This window comes from Phacochoerus africanus, chromosome 4, assembly GCF_016906955.1.
Source record: "Phacochoerus africanus isolate WHEZ1 chromosome 4, ROS_Pafr_v1, whole genome shotgun sequence".
Taxonomy (NCBI): domain Eukaryota; kingdom Metazoa; phylum Chordata; class Mammalia; order Artiodactyla; family Suidae; genus Phacochoerus; species Phacochoerus africanus.
This window is the reverse complement of record NC_062547.1, coordinates 71,408,935-71,434,533: the sequence shown is the minus strand read 5'-3', so window position 1 is coordinate 71,434,533 and position 25,599 is coordinate 71,408,935. Positions and strand designations below refer to the sequence as shown.

Below are 25,599 nucleotides of genomic sequence, written 5' to 3'. Positions count from 1 at the left end.
GAGAACATAGTGTATTTCCAATCTCGCTCACCTTCCCCTGCATAAGACCTCATGGTCTGCAGCGATCTTATAATGTGGCCTTCAGAATATGGTACACATCTTTGGATGCACTAGGTACACAATAAGTGTTCAATAAATGTACTTGAGAGAACAAAGTTCCAGGGTCTCTGCTGCTGTGACTGAGATTCCATGGCCTGGTGCACAGGCTCTGGGCATAGGTAGCCAGGGACAGACCACCAAGTGCCAAGCTGCGTTTCCCCTCCCTGCATAGGACGGGAAAGGGACCTTGCCCACATATGCCTCCCTGTGGAAGGTCTGATGAGTGAATTGTGAAGCTGCCCCCTCCACCAGTATGTGGTACCAGCTCCTTACCTACACACATCCTCATGTCCAGTGTGGCTACAAATCCGTTGTAGCAGAGGCAGCGGTGACCCCCAGGCTCATTGATGCACTGGCCGTTGTCACAGATGTCTGGGTTCTCTTCACACTCATTCACGTCTGGGGAAGCAGGGTGGAAATGGGCAGCCGGTAGGTAGGTAGGGACAGAGGGAGACCCCCAGGGACCCTGCCGAGAGGTCACTTGTCTTATCCCGGTTCTGGCTGGCTTCTCCTGGGCAGGGCCAGGTTGGTCCCCCATCCCAGGTGGAGGGACAGGACCATGCCCACCCACCTGCACATGCTCTCCCGTCTGGCATCAGCGAGTAGCCCTGTCCGCAGCTGCACCGGTAACTGCCCTCCGTGTTAAAGCAGTGCACTTGGCAGCCACCGTTCCCAGCACGGCACTCATCCGTGTCTGCGGAGGCAGAGAGAAGGGTGGGGTGGGGTGTGGAGGCGTGGACAGTTTGAGGGGCGGGGCGGTGTGGGGCAGGGCGAGGTGTGAGCAGGGGCAAGGGGTGGGGCAGAGAGAGGTCAACCAGTTGGCTAACTACCACTGGGAGGGCAAGAGGAGGGGCTGGGGCAGAGGCTCGGAGGGACTGCCATGGATGGTGGGGGCCGTGGCTGGGGCTGGGGACAAGCGAGGTCTCACCCACGCAGCCCTGGAGGTCAGCTGTGCTCTGGAAGCCATGGTGGCAGGAGCATTGGAATGCACCGATGACATTGACACAGTGGCCGTGGGGGCACAGGCCATCACTCAGGGAGCACTCGTCGATGTCTGTATGGGAGCACGTGGTTGGAGGCAGGCAGCAGGTGGTGGAGGGGCCCCAGAGAAGGAGGGGCCTGTGCCCAGCCACCATCTGCACCACCTGGAGACACTGGGTCACGTGTGCATGCCCCCATGGGTGTGAGCCTACTCTCACAAACGTACTTTGCCCTCCTACAAACGCACACCAAAACTCAGATCCATATGCACACCCATGTGCACACTCACGAGACTCACCCAAAACACACCCTCAGACACACCTTTAGCAGACACACTCCCTGATCCACACACCCACGTACACATTCACATGGCTGCACGCAAACACACCTTCACACCCACTCATATGCAAAAACAATCACCCTTAGTAGACACACACCTTCACAACCTGATGCACACCTCACACAGGCTCACACACACAGATCACACCCACTCACAAATGAACACACTCAGACACACTTCCACACATTTACACTCACACCTTGAATAAATGCACACTCAGATACACACTCACACTCGTATCCACTCAGGAAGACTCACAACCTTTGCATGCATTCACATGCAAATGCAATCTCCCTGGACAGACATGCACACCCACATGCACTCACACAGCTCCATCCACAAGCACACTCATCTGTGTGCAAACACACATCCACACACTCTCTCACCAGCTCCTGCAGGTACACAAATAAACACTCACATCCCGGGGTTCCTTCATGGCTCAGCTGTTAAAGAACCTGACTAGGATCCATGAGGATGCAGGTTTGATCTCTGGCCTCACTCTGTGGGTTAAGGATCTGGCATTGCCGTGAGCTGTGGTGTAGGTTGCAGACCCGGCCACTATCCGGGATCCTGTGTTGCTGTGGGTGTGGCATAGGCCATTAGCTGCAGCTCCATTTCGACCCCTAGCCTGGGAATTTCCATATGCCACAGGTGCGGCCCTATGAAGCAAGAAAAACAAAAAACACTCACATCCTTTCACATGAGAACACTGGTCCTTGCATAGACACACACTCGCAGACTCACAAACACCCATGCATATACACATTCTTGTACAGACTCATCCAGATACTCATCTGCACACCTGCATGCTCACACAGACACACAAATACACCCACTCATAGTCACATTTCACACAGATGCAGAGACCCACACTCACACACTTGCTTTTCCATCTTCACCATCACACAGACACACATGCAAATATGCTCTCCCCCTACCTCACACATGCAACCACTCACATGCATAGAGACCGACACACATGTGCACGCACATACCCAAGCAGGTACTCAGGGAGATGTACAAGCACACACTCTCATCATTCCCCCACACAACCCACACTCACCCTCACAGGTAGTGCCCATGGCCAGCGCATGTCCAGGGGGACAGTGGCACTCATAGCTCCCGTCTGTGTTGGTACAGGTGCCTCCCCGGCACAGCAGCGGGTCCTGGGCACACTCGTCCACATCTGGGAGTGTGGAAAGAGAGGGAATTTGAGGACACTGACCTGGGGAGGGTGTGATGTGGCTCATGGGATGTGGCTGTGCCCCTCCCCCGCAACTGGCCCTGTCACCCTGGCTGAAGCTGAAAGTGCCTGGAGGCTTGGGGCTTGGATGACCCAGGAGAGAGGAGCTCAAGCTGGGAGGGAAGCTGGAATTCTCAGAAGAACTGGGGACAACAAAGCTGACACTCCTGGAGATACTGCAGGAGGCCCTGAGAAGCGCCCCATCCCCCAGGACACAGTGAGAAGGCAAAAGGGAACAGGGGGACCTCACCACCTACCTTACCACCCTCCTCCGACTCAAGCCTCATGTGCCTCCTTCCACCCCAGGGCCTTAGCACATGCTGTTTCCTCTCCCACCTAGCCCTCCACACAGCAGCCTCTTTTATCCCTCATGGCCACCCCAGGGCCTTTGCATGCACTGTTCTTTCTCCAAGCTGCTGTTCAGCACCTCTTCACCCCAGTTACACCCACTCTCTCAGCCCCACAGAATGGGACACATCCTTGGGGGTCTACGCCCCATAGGGCCCTTTCAAATGTTTCTGACGGTGGCTGTTTATTTTGCAATTGTCTGGGGGTTTACTTTTATTAACACCTGTCTCCCTCTTTCGTCATGAGCTCCGAGAAAATGACCCTCTGCTGCCAGGTCCCCCCTGGTACCCCTGAGTAAATGCACGTGAAATGTTCTCTGAAGGAATAAAAAAGCAAAATAGGAGTTCCCGCTGTGGCACAACAGGATTGGCAGCATCTCTGCAGCGCCAAGACACAGGTTCAATTCCTGGCCCAGCACAGGGGGTTAAAGGATTTGGTGTTGCCACAGCTGCAGTATAGGTCACAACTGTGGCTCGGATCTGATCCCTGGCCCAGTAACTCCATATGTGTGGGGTGGCCAAAAAAAAAAAAAAAAAAGTGAACAAAAGGGGAAGAGACAGAGGCTCCTCTCTCCTGGGCCCTCTCCTCTTCTCGTGCTATACCTGCCCTGGGAGAACCTGCTGAAACCTTGCTCCTCAGGCTTCTCATCTGAAAACCAGACCCAAAGTCCGGCAGCTTGTGGGGACACCACCACCTAGCGCCCACACTTGCAGTGCCCCAGTTGGATCACTGCTTCTCCTCACACCTGCCCCTTCTACCTGCATGCATCTCAGCAATGCCACCCCTCCATCCCTCAGCTCGGCCCCGAGACCTGCAGGCATCATTCCTGCCCCGGGTGGCTACCTACCCATGCAGTTTTTCATCAGCATGAAGCCACTCTCGTAGCCATGGAAACACTCGCACTCGAAGCTTCCCGGGGTGTTGACACAGGTGCCCTGGCCGCAAAGGTCCGGGGAGATGCGGCACTCGTCAATGTCTGGGGAGAGAGTGGACACAGCCAGGCCTCCATATCTGCAGACACTAGGGGCCACATGAGAGCCCCAAGCTGACGAACCAAGCCGGGGAAATAGGAGGTGCCATGACTGCACTCCAGACAAGGGCAGGGAACGTCCTCCCAGCCTGGAGGCCCCGGGAAGTCAACTTCGCCAGCCCTTCTTTTTATAGCAGAGATCACCAAGGCCCAGAGAAGGTGGCGACCTGCCCTGGGTAACACAGCAGGCAGGCAGGTGGGACAAGGCCAGTTCTTGTTTTTTGTTTTTTGTTTTTCCTTTTAGAGCCACACCTGCAGTACATGGAAGTTCCTGGGCTAGGGGTAGAATTGGAGTTGCAGCTGCCAGCCTACACCACAGCCACGCCTGATCCTTAACCCATTGAGTGAGGCCAGGGATTGAACCCACATCCTCATGGATACTAGTCCGGTTCTTAACCTGCTTAGCCATAATAGGAACTCCTGGTTCTTATTCTTTAGGCACCTGTAGTTCATGGCCTCTAAACCCACATGTGCCCCCCGACAAGGAGGCAGAGGCAGGCACATACCTGTGCAGTTCCTTTCCTGGGCATCCAGGGCGAAGCCCCCTGCACAGGAGCAATGGAAACTGCCCACAGTGTTGCGGCAGGTGCCCTGCGCACACAGCCCAGGGAAGGCTTTGCATTCATTCACATCTGCAGCATGAAGCATAAAACATCAAACTGCCCCGATGTCCTTGCTGTCCCAAACAGGCTTCCCGCCTCCAGGCTTCTGCCATGCCATGCCCTCTCCCGGTCCTCCAGGCTCCGTGCCCAAACTCACCTTTATAGAAGGGCCGGCCTGACAGGAAGTCCTGGCTGGCAAAGCCCAGCCCCCGGGGACACAGGCTGGCAAACGCCGCGGACTCTGGCTTGGGGCACGCCTCACATGTGGCCCCCCACGCAGCTCCCACAGAGCAACAGCAGACATCCATCCGGTACTTGCCAGGCAGGGCAGCCCCACACTCATCCTCATCCCAGCGCAGGTAACAAAGCTCCAGGCGCACGTCTGCAAGGAGGGGCAGTCACCTGTCTCCACCTCTGTCATACCGTGCCTACCAGGACAGGCATTCACACCTCTCTGGGTAGCACCCATCTGAAACTTCCTCACCAATCAGAATACGGAACTGGGAGTGACCTTCACACCCTGAGATTCAATGTCACCCAACAGTTACATTTTCATAATGGTATAAACCAACAGCTACATTTGAATAACGGAATAATTTAAAAGTTGCATTTTTTGTCTTTTGTCCTTTTAGGGCCGCACCCACAGCATATGGAGGTTCCCAGGCTAGGGGTCGAATCGGAGCTGTAGCTGCCAGACTACGCCACAGCCACAGCCTCCACAGCATCACGGGATCTGAGCCGCGTCTGCGACCTACACCACAGCTCATGGCAATGCCTGATTCTTAATCCACTGAGCAAGGCCAGGGATCGAACCCACAACCTCATGGTTCCTAGTCGGATTCTTTTCCACTGCACCACAACGGGAACTCCCCAAAAGTTGCATTTTAATAATAACTCACACTGGGAGGTGCTTGCTACGTGCTGGGCACTGTTCTTAAGCTCATCGAAACATTTCATCCTCAAAATAACACCAAGAAGAAAATATTATCATGCCCATTTTACATACAGGAAAACTGAGGCAGAGAAGGGTTAGGTATCTGGCCTGAGGCCACACAGTAAGAGGTAGATTGGGGTTCAAGCCCAAGCCATCTGGCTCCAGAGTCTGTGTTTAATCTGTAAAACTCTCTCAGAACAATCTGGGAGCAGATAAGCCTTCCTTAACACCAGACAAGGGTCTACGACCAGGGTTGGCTAACCATGGCCCAGGGTGCCAGCTGCCTGTTCTTTTGAATAAAGTTTTATTGACACACAGCCATGTCCATTGGTTTCTATATTGTCTGTAGCTACTCTTACACTACACAGCAGAACTGCAACAGACTGTGAGGCCCCCCAAAGCCTAAAATATTTACTCTTTGGCCCTTTGTGGAAACAGCTGGCTGATCTCTGGTGTAGGACAACTCTTCACTCTTTCTCAAAGTAACTTAGGTTCGAGGGGGTCAATTTGAGGATGAGATCCTGTTATAGAATCTTTTTTTGTGTGTGTGTGTGTGTGTGTGGAATGAGGCAGTTCCAGGGCCAGAGAACTGGTAGCATAGCAGTGACCTGAGCCATAGCAGTGACGATGGCGGATCCTTAACATGCTAGGCCATCAAGGAACTTTCTGTTACACAATTTTTTGAAAAAAAATAAAAATAAGCAGAAGTGCCATGACACACAAGGATCCTCTTAAGTTCTCATGTAACCAGTGTTCTGGGCTGGGGCTAATGTCACATCTGACCAGACTGGGCCATTTCATCTGGCCCTGAATTCAGCAATGGCTTTTTTCTGTTTACTTCATTACTTTCTTTCCTTGGTCACATTTTGGGGTCAGCAAGAAGACATGCTGCACATCTGAAACTCAGTCTAGAAGCAAATCGAAGTTGAGAAGGGTCATCAGAGCCCATCTGTGTTACACTGACCAGGCTCCAAGGTGCCATGGAGGAGGCTACTAATGGGTTGATGGGACTATGGCAGGAAAAACTGATAGAATGCAGAGCCCTACCTGGTGGCCAGCAGGTGCTTTTGGACAAAAAATGTCCTGCCCATGATTGTTGACAGGGGCAAAGCAAGAAGCCCTTGTCAAACTACCTCAGAGCCTTTGAGCCTGGGGGCAGACCATTTAAGGGTGACAGTTTGTGCTCTGGATGCTACAGGAGGTTCATGGGCTTGACTAAAGACTTGCACCTTAGCACTCACGCTAGAGGTGCCCCGTGCTCAAATTCACCCCATGTACACTTTATTTGGTAACGAGAAAGAATAAACAAATGTTGCAGGTATCACTCCATGAGGTTTTACCATTTGCAATGAGCTTAAATGAGTTAAAAGGGCAGTTGAGGAGTTCCCGTTGTGGCGCAGTGGAAATGAATCCGACTAATAACCATGAGGATGCGGGTAGGATTCCTGGCCTCGCTGAGCGGGTTAAGGATCTGGCGTCACGCAGATGTGGCTTGGATCCTGAGCTGCTGCGGCTGTGGGGTAAGCCGGCAGCTGCAGTTCCGATTCAACCCCTAGCCCGGGAACTTCTATATGCTGCAGGTGCAGCCCTAAAAAAAGCAAAAAATAAAAGGGCAGTTAAGTGAAGAGGGTAAATCGCCCCCAAACAAATGTCTTTGGAGACAGGTCAGGAGGAGCTGGGCAATGGGCAGAGGGTCCTGGAGGTCCCCCGATATCCCTCGTCTGCAGGAGGGATCTCCAGCCGCTTGGAGAGGAGGCAATGGAGGAAGGGCAGGCAGCCCTGCAGGGGACATGGCAGGCACTTACCCACACACAACTGGCCAGTGGCATCCAGCGTCAGGCCCTCAGGACACTGGCAGCGGAAGGAGCCGGCGGTGTTGAGGCAGTGCCCATTGGTACAGACCCCGGGGAAGACTTCGCACTCATTCACATCTGGGCAGTGGCAGACAAGGAAGAGAGACCAGGGCTGCAGGCTCCCAGGAGCTGTCCCCTGGGACACCACCTGGTTCTTGGGGAGGAGGGTGGGGGCAGTGCCAGCCTTGGGGGATCACTGGGGAGACCCAGACGCCGAGGAGGGAGAATCTGTCTCGATCTCAGAAGACTTCAGGGAGGGGGTCCCAGGCAGCCCCCCAAGACACTCGCCTGCCCAAGTGCGGCTGGAAGGGTGAACTGCAGAGGGGCACGGTGGGGAGGGAGGGGAAGAGGAAGAGCGAGGGGGGAGGGGGGCGGGAGGTTGGGGGAGGGAGGGGGAGGTGAGATGGGAGGGTTTACCTTCACAGGTGAGCCCCTTCATGCGAGCAAAGCCTCGGGTACAGGCCGGGTCTGCGGTTGGGAAGGGGAGTCACTCTCACCACCCAGACCCAGGGGACCTATCCCACCCCAGTTCTTTCAATGGTCTGGGAGCCCCCGGAGCCCAGCCAGGGCATTACCCATGTCACAGCGTTCGCAGGGGCTCCCCCAGGCAGCCCCGAGCGTGGCGCAGCACTCTGACCGCAAGGTGGCTCCGGGCAGGTTTGCCTCGCAGCGGCCATCCTGGACCTTCAACCAGCAGGTGCCTTTCGTGCTGTCTGCGGGGAGGGGCTGACTCTCTCACCTGGCGGGCCCACACCTGCACACGGGCCCACAAAGACCCAGCTAACCCCCCGGGGCGTTGGGGCCCTGGTTGCTCTGTGGGGTCTCTCACCTAGGCACACGGTGCCGGAGGGTCCCAGGCGGCTGCCGGGGGCGCACTCGCAGGCGTAGGAGCCAGCCAGGTTGCGGCACACGCCGTTCACACACGGGTTGGACAGGCACTCGTCGATGTCTGTGAGGACAGCCCCCTCTCACCGCGCTGGCTCCTGAGCTGCAGGAGCCGGAGCCCCACCTGGACAGGGACCCCTCCTCCCCACGCCTGCTGCTGAAGTCCAGCAGCAGGGGGCACACGCGGGCATATGCATGTCCACGCGTGTGTTTGAGCACACCAGGCACGTGCACGCAGGTAGAGGGCAGGGGGACCGACTGCTCAGACTCACACCTATGTGACTGCACTTGAACTGTGTTGTGATATACGGGGTCCTGGAAGCACGCATGGGTGAAAGTGCAGAGGGACGGGCACAGTGCCCCTCAGTGGCTAGGTCATGGCACAAGAGAGTCTGAGGGTCAGAAGCAGGAGGAAAACTCTGAAGGGATGGAGGCCTGGTTGTGGCAGGGGATGAAGTCAGCCAGAAAGAAGACAAACGGCTAAGGGAGGGGTGGGAACAGATAGAAGGCTTGTGTGTGTGTGAGAGTGTATGTGTGTGTGTGTGCATGTGTGAATGGAGGTGCCTATGAGTGCTGACAGGTTCTGTGTGATGGGCAAGGTCATTGCAACAAAGTGGGCAATGGTGGGCACATGCAAACACGTGTGTGTGTGTGTGTGTGTGTGTGCTGAGTATACTGTGTGTGAAGGAAGCTGGGCATGTAATGTATTCCTGAATGACCCTGAATGTATATGAGTGTGTAAGTGAGTGCACAACTGTGTGGGTAAGTGAGGGCATGTGTGCCTGCACACAAGTGTGTGTGGCTGTGAGCATAAGTGTTTGCAAGGGTAAGTGAGGGAATGTGGGCACACGGGTGTCTTTGAGGGTGCACACGTGATGCTGTGTGACTGTGTGGGAATGTCTATGAGCGTGAAGGTGGGTGTGTGTTTTGAATGAGTACCACTGTGGTATAACCAAGTGATCATATGCACACAGGTGTGAATGTTTGAGTGTCTGCATAGGGCGTGCTTTTAAGGGTGTAACTGTGGCTGTGTGTGTGTAAAATGTGAGGATATAAGGGAGTGTGAATATGGGCATGTGTGTGTCTGAGTGTGTACCCAAGAGTGTGTATAACTATGAGACTGAATGTAAATATATGTATATCTTTGAGTGTGTGTGTGTGGAGAGAGAATGCAGGTTTACATGCGGCTTTGGGCATGTGTGTACCCACAACGTGCAGAACACGTTACGTGCATGTGTGTGTCTGTGTGTGTGTACACGTGCCCCTGTGACCCTGTACCTTCACAAGTCTCTGTGTCTTGCCGGAAGCTGAAGCCCTGGGGGCAGGAGCAGCTGTAGCTGCCAGGGCTGTTCCGGCACTGCCCGTTGTCACACAGGAGGCTGTTGAGGGCGCACTCATCCACGTCTGCAGGGCAGGGGCAGGAGAGCTGGGTGAGGGGTGTGCGGTGAGGGCGGCCCCCACCTGCCCGCCCACTGCTGGGTGTACTCACCCTGGCACTCCTTGCCGGCCACGCCCACCTCATAGCCTAGGTTGCAGATGCAGCGGTAGCTGCCCCGCAGGTTCTCACACATGCCATTGGCACAGATGTCAGGGTTGAGGGCACACTCGTTGATGTCTGCAGTGGGAGGAAGGCATCAGCCACTGCCCTGGCTCCTTGGAGGCTCCAGAAGCCAGGTCCCCCAGGGCCAGAGCTGCAGCCTAGACCCTGCCTCCTTTCCTTGAGACCAGGGTCTCTCAGCACTGTGGATATTTGGGACCAGATCATTCTTTGCTGGTGGGGGGCATCCTGTACACTATTGAATGTTGAGCAGCATTCCCACCCACAAGATGCCAGTAGCACCCTCCTGATATTTGTTTAGATATTGCCAAATGGCCCCTGGGGGGGGGGTCAAAACTGTCCCCACTTTGGAACTCATGGAACAAATTTTATATGGTCGCAACATAATTTTTTAAAGTGCAATCAGGAGTTCCCTGGTAGCTCAGCAGGTTAAGGACCCAAGATTGTCACTGCTGTGGCTCTGGTTACTGCTGTGGCGTGGGTTTGATCCCTGGCCTGGAATTTCCGCACGCCATAGATACAACCAAAAAAAAAAAAAAGGACAATCATAATCACTAACATTATAGGATGCTTACTATTCTGTGCCAAGCATATTAACTCACTGATCCTCACAAGAGCCATGAAATCGGTCTTATAATTATCTCCACTTTACAGACAGAAGGCACAGAGATGGTCAGTAACCTGCCTGAGGTTATTCAATCAGTAAACAGGGCCTGGTTCAAACCCAGGCACCTGGCTCCAGAATCTGTCCCTTTAACTGGGAGATGGACATTTATCCTGTCCCGATGGCCCAGCAGTCAATGGCAATTTTGATTGTATTCTAAGTCCTTCTATTTCTTGCTCAGACAGAAAGGCTGTTTCAGGAAGGGGTGGTGTCCTAGGTTGGGGTCCTAACATCCAGGATCTCAGCATGTGACTTTATTTGGAGAAAAGATCTTTACAGAGGTGATGTAGTGAAAATGAGATCATTCATTAGGGTGGGTCTACAATCCATTCCAATATGAATGACTTTGTTCTTATAAAGGGAAACTATGGGTACAGGCACACAGGGAAAACCTTGTGTCAAGATGTAGGCAGAGGGGGATGGATAAGTTAGGAGTCTGGGATTAACACATACACACTACTCTCTATAAAACAGAGACACAACAAAGATCTACTGTATAGCACAAGGAATTATGGAACTGTCCTCAATATTTTGTAATAACTTAAGGGAAAAGAAGCTGAATATATATATTGTTGTGTGTGTAAAACTGAGTTTCTTTGCTGTACACCTGAAACTAACACAACACTGTAATTTGTTTTTTTTGTTTTGTTTGTCTTTTTGCCTTTTCTGGGGCTGCGCCCGCGGCATATGGAGGTTCCCAGGCTAGGGGTCTAACCCGAGCCGTAGCCACCAGCCTACACCAGAGCCACAGCAACGCGGGATCCGAGCCACGTCTGTGACCTACACCACAGCTCATGGCAATGCTGGATCCTTAACCCACTGAGCAAGGCCAGGGATCGAACTCGAAACCTCATGGTTCCTAGTTGGATTCGTTAACCACTGAGCCACGATGGGAACTTCTGTAATTTGCTTTTTAAGACGAAGGCAAAGATCAGGGTGATGTTTCTAGGAGCCAAGGATTTACAGCTAAGCACCAGGGAGTTCCCACTGTGGTTCAGCAGGTTAAGAACCCAATTAGTATCCATGAGGATGGGGGTTTGATCCCTGGCCTCCCTCAGTGGTTTAATGATCTGGCACTGCCACAAGTGCAGCATAGGTGGCAGATGTGGCTGGATCCTGTGTTGCTGTGGCTGTGGTGTAGGCTGGCAGCTGCAGCTCCTAATCAACCCTTGGCCTGGGAACTTCCATATGCCACAGGTGCAGCTGTAAAAAAACAAAACAAACAAAGAACAAAAAAACACCTAAGTGCCAGAAGCTGCAGGAGAGGCATGAGATAGACTCTTCCTCACAGCTTTCAGAGGAGCCAACCCTGCTCATGTCTTACTCTCAGAGCTGCGGGCAAATAGATGTTGCTGAAACCCTCCAGCCTGTGGTACTTGGTTCTAGCAGTCCCAGTGACTTGATACAGTGCCCAAGCCCCACCCCGCCCCTCTGTCCTGGGACCACCCCACTCACCTCTGCCATCTGTGGTGATGCCAAGACCACTGCTGCACAGGGCCTGGAACTCAGCTGGGGTGGCAGGAGCCGGAAGAGAGGAGTCATTGGCCATTGCTGAACCCAAGCCACGCCCAAGACGTGGCCCCTTAGGGCTGAGCAAGAGTCTGGGACTAAAATGCCTACCCCAATAGGAAGAGCAACATCCTTCCGTCCCTTCTTGGGGAGAGACACCCCTTCCCACCCCCTGAGAGCAAAGCCCCCCCTCCACCCCCTCCCCAGGATGATGGATTAGAAGCAAAGACCAAAGCAGGGCCAGGGAAAGTGGATGGGGACAGGGCAGTCGATACTTACCAGAGTCCTTGGCAGGACACAGCTGGCAGGGCTCCCCAAACCCGTGGTCCAGGCTGGCACAGCAGCACTCGGATTTGGTGACAGCACCGGGGAAGGGACGGGCACAAAAGCCCTTGTCGAAGGCCCCATAGCAAGTGCTGCGCACGTGCGTGTCCACACACACTCGACCATCCGCGCCCACCATGAGCCCCCCCAGGCAGCGGCAGCGGAAGGAGCCCTCGGTGTTGGTACAGTGGCCGTTCATGCAGATGCCAGGAGTCTGGCACTCGTCAATGTCTGGGATGTGTGGGGGGGGGCATGAGGGCACTACCACAGGTCCCAGTCCCCTGCCATCCACCCTTCCCTCCTCCCTGCTCATCTTCCTCCCTGTCCCCATCACTCCCCTGGGGTTCAGCCTCCAGCCTCACCCATGCAGTGGCGGCCACCAGGTGCCAGCAGGAAGCCAGGTTTGCAGAGGCATGTGAAGCTGCCATCCTCGTTCAGGCACACTCCATTGGCACACATGGTGGTGGTGGCACACTCATTGTGGTCTGGGGACACGGGGAGAGGCTGGGTCCCAGGACTCATCCCTCATTAGGCCAATCCTGCCAGGTAGATCAGCCCTGCCCTCTCACTTCTCCAGGGACCCCTCCCAGGGCAGTGGGAGCCTGAGAGGAGATGTGGTGTGCCATGTCGCCTTGGATATTAGCCTGCTGGGCTGTGAACTCCCCTGACTCAAGACTGGGGCCACTAGCTCATATCTGCATCTTCCGTCCTGGCTGACACAGGTGCTCCATCAATAGCTGTTCAATGTTGAATGAAAGCGAGGTGGTGAATGCATAATACTGCCCTAAACACCACCAAACTGTTCTTCTAAAAGTGGTTTAGGAGTTCCCATCGTGGCGCAGTGGAAACGAATCCGACTAGGAACCATGAGGTTGTGGGTTCAATCCCTAGCCTCGCTCAGTGGGTTAAGGATCTGGTGTTGCCGTGAACTGTGGTGTAGGTCACAGAGGCGGCTTGGATCTGATGTGGCACAGGCCGGCAGCTGTAGCTCCGATTCAACCCCTAACCTGGGAACCTCCATGTGCTGCAGGTGCAGCCCTAAAAAGCCAAAAAAAAAAAGGGGGGGGTTTAAATGGTAACTATGTTATGTATATTTTGCCACAATAAAAAATGCAAAAAGTATTTGAAAAAAAATGAGGTAGTGGTTGCATGACATTAGGAATGTACAAAATGCCACCGAATTGTTCCCTTAAAAATGGCTGAAATGGAGGAGTTCCCATTGTGGCCTAGTGGAAAGGAACCCGACTAGTATCCCTGAGGCTTCAGTTCAATCCTGGCCTCTCTCAGTGGGTTAAGGATCCAGTGTTGCCATGAACTGTGGTAGCAGACGCGGCTCAGATCCAGGTTGCTGTGGTGTAGGCCGGCGGCTACAGCTCCAATTCGACCCCTAGTCTGGGAACCTCCATATGCCACAGGTGCAGCTCTAAAAAGACAAAAAAAAAAAAAAGGTTGAAACGGAACGGATACATACTAGTATAAATAAAATAGATAAACAACAAGGTCCTACTGTAGAACACAAGGAACTCTATTCAACATCTTGAAATAAACCACAATGGAAAGGAAAAAAAGGTTAAAATGGTAAATTTTACACTATGTAGAGTGTGCCATGGTTTTTTAAAATGCAAAAAAGAATTCCATAAATGAGATGATGGCTGTGTGATATTGGAAATATCCTAAATGCCACCAAATTGTTTATTTAAAAATGCCATGTTTATTTTCTTTCAAACATAAAATAAACGTGGTTACACAACATTGGCAATTACTAAATGCCACTGATTTTTCACTTTAAATGATTAAAATCATCTCGTGTGACTCTCACCTGAATTTAAAAAGAAAAGGGCAAAAGCTGTCAGCTAACAAGAAAACAGTGTAATTTAAATGAAGGCAGGGAGTTCCCTTGTGGCACAGTAGGTTAAGAACCTGGCATTCATTGTCACTGCAGCAGCTTGGGTTATTGCTGTGGTGTGGGTTCGATCCCTAGCCTAGGAACTTCCACATGCCATAGGCACAGCCAAAAAATAGGTGAATAAATAAAATAAAGGAAAGAGGTAGGTGCAGGAATGATTTGCCCACCAAAGTATCAGTTTTGAATAACAAGGGATTGCACCAAAAGCCAGGGAGGGAGGGGGAGAGGGAGGGTAAAGAAGAAATGAATAAAAAGTTTACATCAAAACTTGTATATGAATGTTCAGAGCAACATTATCCATAATAGCAAAAAAGTGGAAAGAGCCCAAATATCCATCACCTGATGAGGGTATAAACAAAACATGGTCTACTCATATAATGGGATGTCAGTTGACAATAAAAAGGAATACAGTTCTGACACATGCTACAACACAGAAGGACCTTAAAAACATGATGCTCGGTGAAAGAAGCCAGTCACAAAAGGCCATGTAGTATGTGATTCCATCTATACGAAATGCCCAGACCAGGCAGAAAGTCAATTTAGTCTAGTGCTGAGGGCTGGAGGAGGGGAGAGAGAGGATTCTGGAATGACTACTAATGGAGAGGAGGTGGTGAAGAGATTCTAAACTTAGATTACGGTAACGCTTGTACAGTTCTGGAAACAGACCGAAAACCACTGAAGTGTATGCTTAAAAGGCTACTTTTACGGTATGGGAATTATATATTAATAAAGATGCTCAAAAGGTTTTAAAAAATGAATGAATGCACAGGAAAATATACTCAATATTTCATAATAACCTATTAGGGAAAAGAATCCAAAAAAGAATACACACACACACATATACATGTATGTATGTATTATGTGTAATGGAATCACTTTGTTGTACAAGTGAAACTAACACACTGTAAATCAACTATACTTTAATTTAAAAATTAAATTAAAAAATAAAATGTGGAGGTCCTGCTGTGACATAGTGGGTTTATTTTTATTTATTTATTATTATTATTTTTTGTCTTTTTGCTATTTCTTGGGCCGCTCCCACGGCATATGGAGATTCCCAGGCTAGGGGTCTAATCGGAGCTGTAGCTGCCAGCCTATGGCAGAGCCACAGCAACGCGGGATCCGAGCCGCGTCTGCAACCTACACCACAGCTCACGGCAACGCCGGATCGTTAACCCACTGAGCAAGGGCAGGGACCGAACCTGCAACCTCATGGTTCACTAGTCGGATTCGTTAACCACTGCGCCATGACGGGAACTCCACATAGTGGGTTTAGAATCTGACTGCAGCAGCTCTGGTTGTTGCAGAGGTGTGGATTTAATCCCCATTTGGAAGGGTCTGGCATGGCCGCGGCTACGGTGTAGGTTAAAGATGCTGCTTGAATTCAGTCCCTGGCCCGGGAACCTCCACATGCCACATGAGTGGCCATAATTAATTAATTAACAGGTAAATAAATAAATAAATAAATAAAATGCCTACTTACAAAAAATTAAACATAAATAATAAAATAAAATGTGTACCGAGAAAAAAAAAAAGAAAAAAGCCCAAACTAATTGACGATTTCAACTCTTATTGGTTATAGATGCTGCAGAAATCTGAAGGTAACGTTAAAGACTTGATGGTAAACTGTAAAACCATGAGTTAATCTTTAGAATTAAAATTAATTTCAGTAGGTGGTATCTTAGTAGTAAAAAAATAATGTAAATAAAAATAATATTGATTTAAACATGGATTTAAATATTGATTTAAACACTGCACCTAAAGTTAATGCTAAGAAAATAACTAATTTAATAATCAACTTTCTTATCTTTTTTTAAATTTTTTTTTTTGTCCTTTGTCTTTTGAGGGCCGCACCCTCGTATATGGAGGTTCTCAGGCCAGGGGTCTAATTGGAACTGTTGCTACAGGCCTACACCACTCACAGCAACACCAGATCAGACCCACACCACAGCTCACGGCAATGCCAGATCCTTAACCTACTGGTCGAGGACAGGGATCAAACCTGCAAACTCATGGTTCCTAGTCAGATTCATTTCTGCTATGCCACAATGGAAATTCCAACTTTCTAAATGTGTCTAAAAATCAATTAAAAGTAAATGCTCTGCAAAAAAAAAAAAAAAAAATTGAATGAGTGAATGCAGAAAAGGAAAAAATTCTTCCCAATGAAAGAAGACTTTAAGGCAGGTCTCCTTAGACACGGTGACAGAAGAGAATAGAGGGGATCCTCGGTGGCCCCCATGAACTGTGGGGAGCTTGGAGGGCACTCCCTTACTCTGTAGGGAGCCTGAGATCAGGCCTCTCTTAGAGGCCAGACTCTGGGGGAATAGCTGAGGAAGGGGCAGACAGCTAAAGGCTCGGTCTTGCCCCAAAGGCCCCTTCCTGCAATGAATTCATGGAAGGAGAGAATGAAGGAATGGGTAGGAGGTGAACAGATCACAAGAAGGATCTTGGATGAGCTGGCTGGGCTCATAAAGGTGAGCAGAGGACCTGCCATAAGGGAGAAGGTGGGTGATGGGGCAGGAGTAAAGATGCAAGGTGACCCTCAAAGGCAGCCACTGGGGCCCAGAAGCACCCTCCCTACCCGCCCACCCTCGACTCACCCACACAGTTCTTGCCGTCAGGGCTGAGCTCAAAGCCTGCATTGCAGACACACTGGAAGCTGCCCTCCGTGTTGATGCAGCGGCCGTGGTGGCAGAGGCCACTGCTGACCATGCACTCATCCACGTCTGGGGGGAGGCAGGTAGGCAGTCAGCAGATGCCCCCGCACCCCCCCGCCCCCAGCCCTCAGACTCTAATTCAGGCTGAACCAAGAGGCAGGCTCCACCAGCCAGGCCCCCTGGTACCCCCACTCTCCGCTGGACAGCCATACCCACGCACGCCTGCTTGGTGAGCGTTGCCTGAAAGCCCTCACGGCACCGGCAGTGGTAGGAACCAGGGGTGTTGACACAGTCTCCGTGGTGGCAGGGGCTGCTGGCACATTCGTCCATGTCTGTGGGCAGAGGACCCTGAGCCCTGGCCAGGCAGGGTGCACCCCACCCCCACCTCCAGCTTCCGCTCACCAATGCACTCCCCCCGCATGTCCTGCGTGTAGCCCACATTACACTCGCAGCGGTAGCTGGAAGAGGTGGGCAGGCAGCGGCCGTTGAGACACAGGTTGGTGAAGTGTCGGCAGATGTCGATGGTCTGGTTCAGCGTGGCTGTGCCTGCAGGCAGGGCCCACAAGGGCACCTGAGTGAGGGTTGGCTCCCTGGTCCTGAATCTGGGCCTTACCTCTGGGTTTCAGACACCCACTAAGGCTGGGGGCCCACCCCCTAAGGCCAGGCGCTCCCACTTCAGCTTCGAGTCCTGCCCCTAGATGCAGACCCCCACACTGGCTGAGACCCCCTGACCCTTACCGTGGGGCTAGATCCCACTCCAGCCCTAGACCCTCACCCAAAGCCCAAATCCACACCCTGCTTTTGAGGTCCACATCTCCAATCCACCCCCCATCCCCAGTTTACTCTCAGTACCCTCACCCCTACTGCTCAGGCCAGGTCCCCCACTCCAAAGCCTTGACCCTCCCTCTCAGAGGCCCAGACCCCCTCTCCCCCAAGGGAGGTGTCTTGGACGGCTCCTCACCAATGTTGGCATCACCAAAGCGCAGATTGGGAACCCCACGCCCACTGGAGCCGTGGGGGCTGTGCCGTGCTGTCCCCAAGCCAGGACCTACACGGCCACTGGATCCGAAGCCAGGGAGGCTGGGGAAGGGGGCAGGGTAGGAGGGCAACAGCGGGAGCCCCGGGGCACACAGTCGCTGGAACTCATCTGCAAGAAAGCATCCTTGGAGGCCACGCCTTGAGTTGGTTGTGTCTTAAGGCCACAACCTTCCTCTCAAGAGGCAGAGGAAGACGGGAGGCAGCCCCAGGGCCACTCACCAGAGCTCCGTGGAGGACACAGCTCAGGGACCGGACCAGCTGCCCAGCACATGCCCTTGTCACAGCAGCACTGCCTGTGGGTGTAGTGGCCAGCGAGGTCTCTGGCACAGCGGCCTACAATCAGCGCCGAGAAGCAGGTGCCAGCACGGTGGTCTGCAATGGGACAGGGGCGGGGGGTGGGGGGGTAGTAGGGAGGATCAGTCACCAGACTTCAAATCCCAGTTCTACTAGCACTGTCCACAGGACAGACCTCTTTGCCGCTCCATGCCTCAGTTTCCCCATCCTTAGATGGGAGACGCTCAGAGTACCCACCTCACTTGGGGAGTGTCAAGGAGTATACCATACCTGGAACACGGCGGGTCCTCACTGAGTGAGGATCTTAGGACCAAGATTTCCAAATCATCCCAGAGAGGGAGATTTGGGCTCACTGAAAGCAAAACTGTTCCAACACCTAAAGCTGATATGGGAGTAAGCTCCCTGTCACTGGGGGTATTCAACTACCAAAGACCCCTATTAGACCCCAAGCCTGGGAAACTCCATGTGCTGCAAGTGTGGCCCTAAAAAGACAAAAAGACCCCTTCCTTACACACATAGGAAGTCAAGCTCGGTGCTCATGCAGAAATGCTGGGATCTATAGCAGTGTGTGTGTCCCAGCCTGCCAGCCCTGGGCGTTCCGGGGAAATCTAAGAGGCTGTGAATTTGAGGAGGGGCTGGAGAAACAGACCCATGGACTGACGGCTGCAGGCCCTGGGGAGACTGAGGCAGAGGCTCCCCAGGGCCACCCTTCCATTGTGCTCTCGTGTCTGATGATGGCTTTACGCAGTGATCCGATTTCTCAGGCTCTGATTCAAAGAGCATATTTTTTAGGTTTAAAAACCCACAAATGTTGGCAGGTGGCCCACAGTGGAAAAACTCCTCCCATCAGCTGGGAGGGCCCTCGCAGCCGCCCCTGAGCTGCCCTGGGCTGAGAAAACAGCATGCGTTTCCACCTCCCCAGCCACACCCCATGCACCTGGCGGGGAGGGGGTCCCCAGGTGCATGTGAGGGATTCATGTGGGAGCTGGAGCTCTGCATTCCCAGCCCCATCCTTGGCCCTCGAACAGGGCTGGACCTGCCCAGACGAGAAGAGGGCAACAGACTTGGTCAAGGTCACATAACTGCTGGAGAGGGAGGGGGGATGGGAACCCAGATCTCTCGACCCCAGGGAATCTGACCATGCAGCTCCCTCTCCAGTGGGGAAGATGAGACAAAAAGTAAGAATTTTAGCACAGATGATGCTGCCTTTGCTTATTAAGCACCTACTGTAATGGGGCCCCACTAAGCAGTCACAGCCTCCTCTTCACCGCTCCCCTGTCTGTGAATATGTATTGAGTGCCCAATGTATTGTGTGCCTACTACCTCCAGCCTGGGGCAAATCATTCCACAAATTGTATTTCATCCTCTCCACGTGGTAAGTAACTGCCATTACCTGCACTTCACAGATGAGGCAGTTGAGGCACAGAGAGGTTAAGTCACTTGCCCAAGGTCACACAGTTTGCCATTGGGCTCGAGTAGCAGTTGGAACCCAGGACTGAATTCCAAGCCCATGTTCAGAGGCAACCTTACCTTGGTTCAAATCTGGCCTCTGCTGTTTAGCAGCTGAGAAAGGCACCCACAGTCCAGGAGACATGCCCAAAGGCTGCCTCCCTGCCAGCCAAGAGGTGGAGGACAAGGTCTGGCGCTGGCTGTAGCACGCTGGCAGAACTCCAAACACAATATACCCGGTCTTGCCTGGTAGAGACCCAGCCTGAGGGGCCCGAGTGGTTCTGGAAACCTGCCAAGCCTGCCCTCCTCCCCAGACCAGGACCCTGCCCATCCCCCACCACAAGCGTCCATACTCCTGGACGGCCCTGTTGGCCACCAGCAACCTCGAAAATCTAATGACCAGCTCATTCAGACAGCAGGACAGAGAGTGAGAGCCCAAGGACCTCCCACCCCCACCGCAGCCAGGCAAGGTGAGGGGGATTACAGGAGGGTGGCTAGGGGTTGGGGGGGGGGTCGGGGGAACTGGCAGTGGGTAACTAGCTGTTCTGGACTTTTTCTCTGGCTCATGCAACCCCACCACCACCACCACCTGGCCTTGGTTTCTCTATCTCAAATGCAGGGTGTCGGGAAAGATGGGGTACTGTTAGAAAATCTTCGGGAATGGAAAGAGGGATACAAAGAGGGATCCAGGGACGTGGGGGGCAGAGAGGCTAATGGGCAGAAGGGCATGAAGACAGAGGTCATAGAGATGGGGATTAGAGGGGTGGAGGGGCACAGAGGCAGGCGCCAGAGAGGCTAATTGGCAGAAGAGCGTGAAGATGGAGGCCAGAGGACCAGAGGGGCATAGAGATGCGGACTAGAGGGGCAGAGGGGCATAGAGGTAGGGGCCAGAGAGGCAAAAAAGACAACCAGTGAGCCAGAAGGGCACAGAGTCTGAGGAGCAGAGGGGGCACGGGGCGGGTGGCGGGGGGAGCAGTGAAGCCAAGAGACGAAGACAGGGGACCAGAGCACTAAAGCACATAGAGATCGAGAGCCAAAGGGGCTCACAGACTGGGCGCCAGAGAGCACGAAGGCTGATGGGTAGGAAGCCAGAATTTCTAAGGGGATGGAAACTGGGATCCAGAACAGACAGAAGGACATAGAAATCCCAGGGTTCGAGGATCCCGAGGCCCAGAAGGCTGCAGAGACAGATGAACGAGGGGCCTGTCTCTTACCTGCACTCTGCCCCTCCAGCCCCCTTGGGCCCTGGCTCACCCAGGCAGCGGGTGCCGTCTAGGCTGCTGGCATAACCACGGGGACAGGTGCACACGTAGCTCCCAACTGTATTGGTGCAGTCGCCCCCCGAGCAGAGCCCTGGCAGGCTGAGACATTCATCCACATCTATGTAGATAGACGACAGGTCAGAGCTGGGCCCCTCGTTCATCTGCCCCACCTCCTCCTCCTCCTTCTTGCCAGGGAGCCTGAACCACCCAGAGCAGAGAAGCGGTCCCAGCTTGAACCTCTCCCCATCACCCACCTTCACACTTGGCGCTGTTCTCATTGAGCCGGTGTCCAGCTGGGCAGCGACACTCAAAGGAACCCACAGTGTTGACACAGCTGCCCCCCTGGCACAGGCCTGGGACAGCCTGGCACTCATCCACGTCTGCAAGGGAATGAGAGGCCCATCAGAAGGAGAAACCAAGGCTGCCAAGAGCTCCCAGTCAGCCCTGGCTCCCAGGACCTCCATCCTCATGCGTTGGCTCCCCTCCTCACCTTGGCAGGACCCTGTGCGGATATTGGGGATGAAGCCCCGGCGGCAGGGGTGTGGCTGTGCGGGGCAGAACTCACAAGGGAAGCCCCAGGCCCTGCCCACAGTGGCACAGCAGAGAGCCTTGGTGCAGACAAGGCCTGTCAGCTGGTTCTGGCACCCCTCAGGGACCACTTGGCCAAAGCAGGGTCCTGTCCGGTAATCTGCGGGGCAGATGGATGTGGGCAGCTGGCCTCAGGCTGCTACCACCCCACAGCCTTCTGCATTTCCATCCTGGCAGGCCCAGCTCAAGCCTTACTGCAGTGGTCACCTTCCAAGCTTCCCTATATCAACACAGCAGGTTTTTTCCTGACCATAAGCCTTTACTCATCCTGTTCCCCTTTCCTTACCTGAGGAACTCCTATTCACCCTTCAAAACCCTTTCTCTCCAAAACATTCTCCAACCAACCTCTGAGAGATGCCAGGGTCTCCAAGCCGACAAAGCCTAGAGCATGTCTGGTGACCCCCCACCTCTCCCCCAGGCCCACTCTCCATTCAGGCCTGGGCAGGGAGCCACGGATACCCCACTGGAGAGCCTGTCTTATCTCTGAGCACATGTCTGGCCCTGCCAAATCTCCCAGACTTTGGGAGGAACCCAGCATCCGCCCAGATGCTCTGAACCCCCAACTCCACATCCCTGACCCCCACACCCAGCCGAAGGTGGTCTCGTGGGTCCCTCCCCAACACCATGCACGGGCCCAGATGTAACTTCCTGGCTCCATCCTCCAGATGGTTCCAATCAAGGGGCTGGCACTAGACCAAGGGAAGCCCCTCCCAGAAGGAGGCGCCAAAGCCGGCCCCCAAGCTCATATGGAGGAGGGGAGACCCGGGACCATCCTGACTCTCTAGGCCAAAACCCAATGCCCAGAATCTCACCTCAGTCACCCTAGACCACGGATGACCACTCACTCCTGCCTAGGCACCCAGCCCTGCCTCTCTGGAGCCCCTCAGGCCCCCATCCACCCCAGGCTTCACTTCTCTCACCCTCTCCACCAAGCTTCATTCCCCCTCAGCCACCCGGACTGGCCCCCCTGCCACCAGCCAAATCCCAACTCTGTTTTCTTATCAAATCCAAATCCCCAAATTTCACCTTCAAATCCAGGTAACCCCCAGACTCTCCAGCTTGCAATCCATCGCTCTAACCTCTCCACCCTGGCATCAGCCACAGATGTACCTCCTTCCCTGCCGCTCCTGCCACACTGGGGTCAGTCCCAAGGCGCTGCCCTCCAGCTGAAAAACTTGCCAGCCTGAGCATCCCCAATGCCACCCGCTCCTGTTCATGTTCTCCTTCTCAGCCTCCAGTGGGCTCCATTTCTTTGGTGGATCCTTGAATTGTCCTCCCTTTTCTCCCCCAGCTTCAGGCCCTGTGGCTGGGGTGGCCCCAGACCTGGTTGTCCCACTGCCTCCTGGATGACCCAAAGGCTCTTCGGCCAACACTGAACTCAGGGTCTTTCCTCTCCCTGCTCCCAGCTGCACTGTCCCCCCAGTTTTCAAAGCAGACCTCTGTAAGTTCATCCCTGCTTCCATCCCTCCTCTCGCCCCCAACATCCAACTTCTCACAAAACGTTGCTTCAGAGTTCCCTGGTGGCCTAGCGGGTTAAGGACCAGTGTCATCACTGCTGTGGCATAGGTTCAATCCCAGGAACTTTCACATGCTGTGGGCACAGCCAAAAACAAAAAGCCGTTGTTGCCTCCACCATCTTTGTCTTGGCAAGAGCCTCCCAGCAGGTGACCCTACCCACCTTAGCCTGTGGGTTCATTTCATGAACTCCGACTTATTCCTTCCTATAGGAAGCCCTCCTGGATCGTCTTCCCCGGACCAGGTGGTTTCTCTGTCCCTCATAGCAGCAGGGACAGCAGGAAGGAGGTCGGCTGGACCCTCCCAGGGCCTGGCCACGTCTTAGGGGCTGCCAGGAAGCCGTGCTCCCCCGAGATCCCTTCCCCATGCTCAGCTTGGTACCTCTCTCACACTGAGGCCCCATGAAGCCATACACACAGGCGCAGTGGTTGGGCCCGATGCAGCGGCCCCCGTTGTAGCAGCCATGGTCACAGACGGCTGTGGAGGGAGGAGAGGGTGGCATGAGGTCCTCCTGTAGCTGAGGGAGCTGGGACACAAGCCAGCCCTTCTTCACCCAGGAATTCCCACCATCTGACCCAGACTGAAAGGGTGAGATTGTAACAATGAGTGTGTCCCCTCCGATTCTGGCCCCAGAGGAGTGACCTTTGGGCAGTGGGCAGGTGACAGCAGAGATCTGTCGTCTAGGGTTCCGAGCCCAGGTGTGCATGGGGGGTACTCACGTTGCCCACACACGGTGCCCGTGTAGCCCCTCTGGCACAGGCAGGACTCCCCTCGGCAGCTGCCCCCGTTCATGCAGCTCACACTGCACCCTGACCCTATGGGGGGAGGGGGCGGGGAGAAGGAACACACAGGAAGTTCCTGGGATGTATGTGTGAGGTGCTGAGACCAGATGTGCCCAGCCCAGCTCTGGTCCTTCAGCCTGGGCTCCCTGAAGCCTCTGGAAGCTTGTGACCTTCTCTTCCTGACCCTGGAGGTCACTTCCTGCTCACCTCGGCTCAACCCGCAGCTGGGGGCCAGCTTCCCATCCGCGCAGGCGCACAGGTTGGGTCGGGAGCAGAAGCCCTCACCGCAGGCGTGCCTGCAGACGGCTGGAGAGCAGGGGCCCCAGTCAGGGTCAGGACCTGAATCCTTCGCCATCCCCACCCCACAGGTGCCCGGGGCTGAAGCTCTGGTTTTCTGCTGGAACAGAGAGGCTCTTTGGGCCAGAACTGCTGAGTGGTAAGGACAGAGGCTGGGGGTACTTGGGCACTGGCGGTGGTGCTGCGGGGGTGGGGGGAGCTCTCTTGGGTGAAGAGTCAGATTCTAGACACACTAGAATGGGGTGGGAGTGGGGTGGGGAAATGGAGTCAGAGAGAGGGAGAAAGAGACAGAGAGAGAGAAAAAGACAGACACAGAAAGACAGATACAGAGACTTAAAGAGAGACCAAGACAGAAAGAGACAGACAGGGAGTTCCCGTTGTGGTTCAGCTGGTTAAGAACCTGACTAGTATCCATGAGGATGTGGGTTCCATCTCTGGCCTCGCTCAATGGGTTAAGGATCCAGCGTTACCGTGAGCTGCAGTGTAGGCTGCAGATGTGGCTGGGATCTGGTGTTGCTGTGGCTGTGGCATAGGCTGACAGCTGCAGCTCAGATTTGACTCCTGGTCTGGGACTTTCCATATGCCGCATGCGTGGTCCTAAAAAGAAAAGAAAAAAGAGAGAGACAGACAGACAGAGAGGCAGACTGACAGGCAGAGAGACAGAGGAAAGTTGTAAGACAAAGAAACACAGGGTGGCCTGGGAGCTGGAGGACAGGGGCAAGGGCCTTTCTTGTGGCTTAGCCAGACACCCCAGAACAAGTCCACCTGCAAACAGGACTGGACTTGCTGGCCTTAGGAGAGTCCCCCCACCTCCAGAAGGCAGTGACACTCACGCACAACACACTGGTTCCCACCAGGCAGCGTCCTCCAGCCAGGGCAGCAGTAGGCATGAAAGCGGGAGCCACACACATTAGGCCTTCGGGAGAGCAGGTGTGGCTGGTGAGTCCCTGCCCAGCCAGGCATCCCCTGGGTCTTGGTCCCCCCCCACCCCACACCAAGCAGGACAGCCCAGCCCAGTCCACACCCCAGGGGCCTTTCAGCATCCCGGGTACCACACACCCCTGCAAGAAGCCTGGGCTGCCACGCCTGTGCACACGTCCGAGACCTGCAGCCTCCACAGCCCCATCCCAACGGCCCTGGACACCCGCCACGCACGACAGGGCTGTGCAGGCCAGCAGGAGCAGAGCCAGGGGGCCCCGGGCCATGGTGAGGGTGCTGGCCCCTCTCCTTGTCAAGCACAGACCCTCCAGAACGATGACGTGTCCCTCGGAGGCTGCGGAGAGGAAGCAGAGTCAACCTCAGCAGAAGCCCTTGGCCATGGGGTACCCAGGAGAACCAGGAACAGGGAGATAGCTGTCAGGATAGAGAATCTGGGGTCTTATGGGAGCCCAGGGAGGCCTCCAACCCCGACCCAGATGCAGGTGAACAGTCAGGGAGGCTT

General features: G+C 54.1%; 1 protein-coding gene across 1 annotated transcript in view; it reads right to left on the bottom strand.

Moving 5' to 3' along the window:
* The window catches only part of FBN3 (fibrillin 3), a 66,560-nt gene extending 41,148 nt beyond the window's left edge, over positions 1-25,412 (bottom strand). The window contains exons 1-28 of the mRNA XM_047777171.1: positions 25,218-25,412; positions 24,992-25,074; positions 24,069-24,167; positions 23,799-23,894; positions 23,461-23,556; positions 21,467-21,664; positions 21,231-21,356; positions 18,191-18,343; positions 17,895-18,080; positions 17,336-17,479; positions 17,146-17,265; positions 16,877-17,002; positions 12,733-12,855; positions 12,326-12,601; positions 11,993-12,046; positions 9,805-9,930; positions 9,594-9,719; positions 8,260-8,379; positions 8,006-8,143; positions 7,848-7,898; positions 7,383-7,508; positions 4,801-5,025; positions 4,548-4,673; positions 3,859-3,987; positions 2,484-2,606; positions 1,028-1,153; positions 671-793; positions 373-498 (exon numbers count right to left, since the gene is read on the bottom strand). Coding sequence (XP_047633127.1) covers positions 373-498; positions 671-793; positions 1,028-1,153; positions 2,484-2,606; positions 3,859-3,987; positions 4,548-4,673; positions 4,801-5,025; positions 7,383-7,508; positions 7,848-7,898; positions 8,006-8,143; positions 8,260-8,379; positions 9,594-9,719; positions 9,805-9,930; positions 11,993-12,046; positions 12,326-12,601; positions 12,733-12,855; positions 16,877-17,002; positions 17,146-17,265; positions 17,336-17,479; positions 17,895-18,080; positions 18,191-18,343; positions 21,231-21,356; positions 21,467-21,664; positions 23,461-23,556; positions 23,799-23,894; positions 24,069-24,167; positions 24,992-25,074; positions 25,218-25,363 — 3,691 coding nt within the window. The 5' untranslated portion in view covers positions 25,364-25,412. The remainder of the gene's footprint in view (positions 1-372; positions 499-670; positions 794-1,027; positions 1,154-2,483; positions 2,607-3,858; positions 3,988-4,547; positions 4,674-4,800; positions 5,026-7,382; positions 7,509-7,847; positions 7,899-8,005; positions 8,144-8,259; positions 8,380-9,593; positions 9,720-9,804; positions 9,931-11,992; positions 12,047-12,325; positions 12,602-12,732; positions 12,856-16,876; positions 17,003-17,145; positions 17,266-17,335; positions 17,480-17,894; positions 18,081-18,190; positions 18,344-21,230; positions 21,357-21,466; positions 21,665-23,460; positions 23,557-23,798; positions 23,895-24,068; positions 24,168-24,991; positions 25,075-25,217) is intronic.
* Between the last annotated feature and the right edge of the window lie 187 nt (positions 25,413-25,599).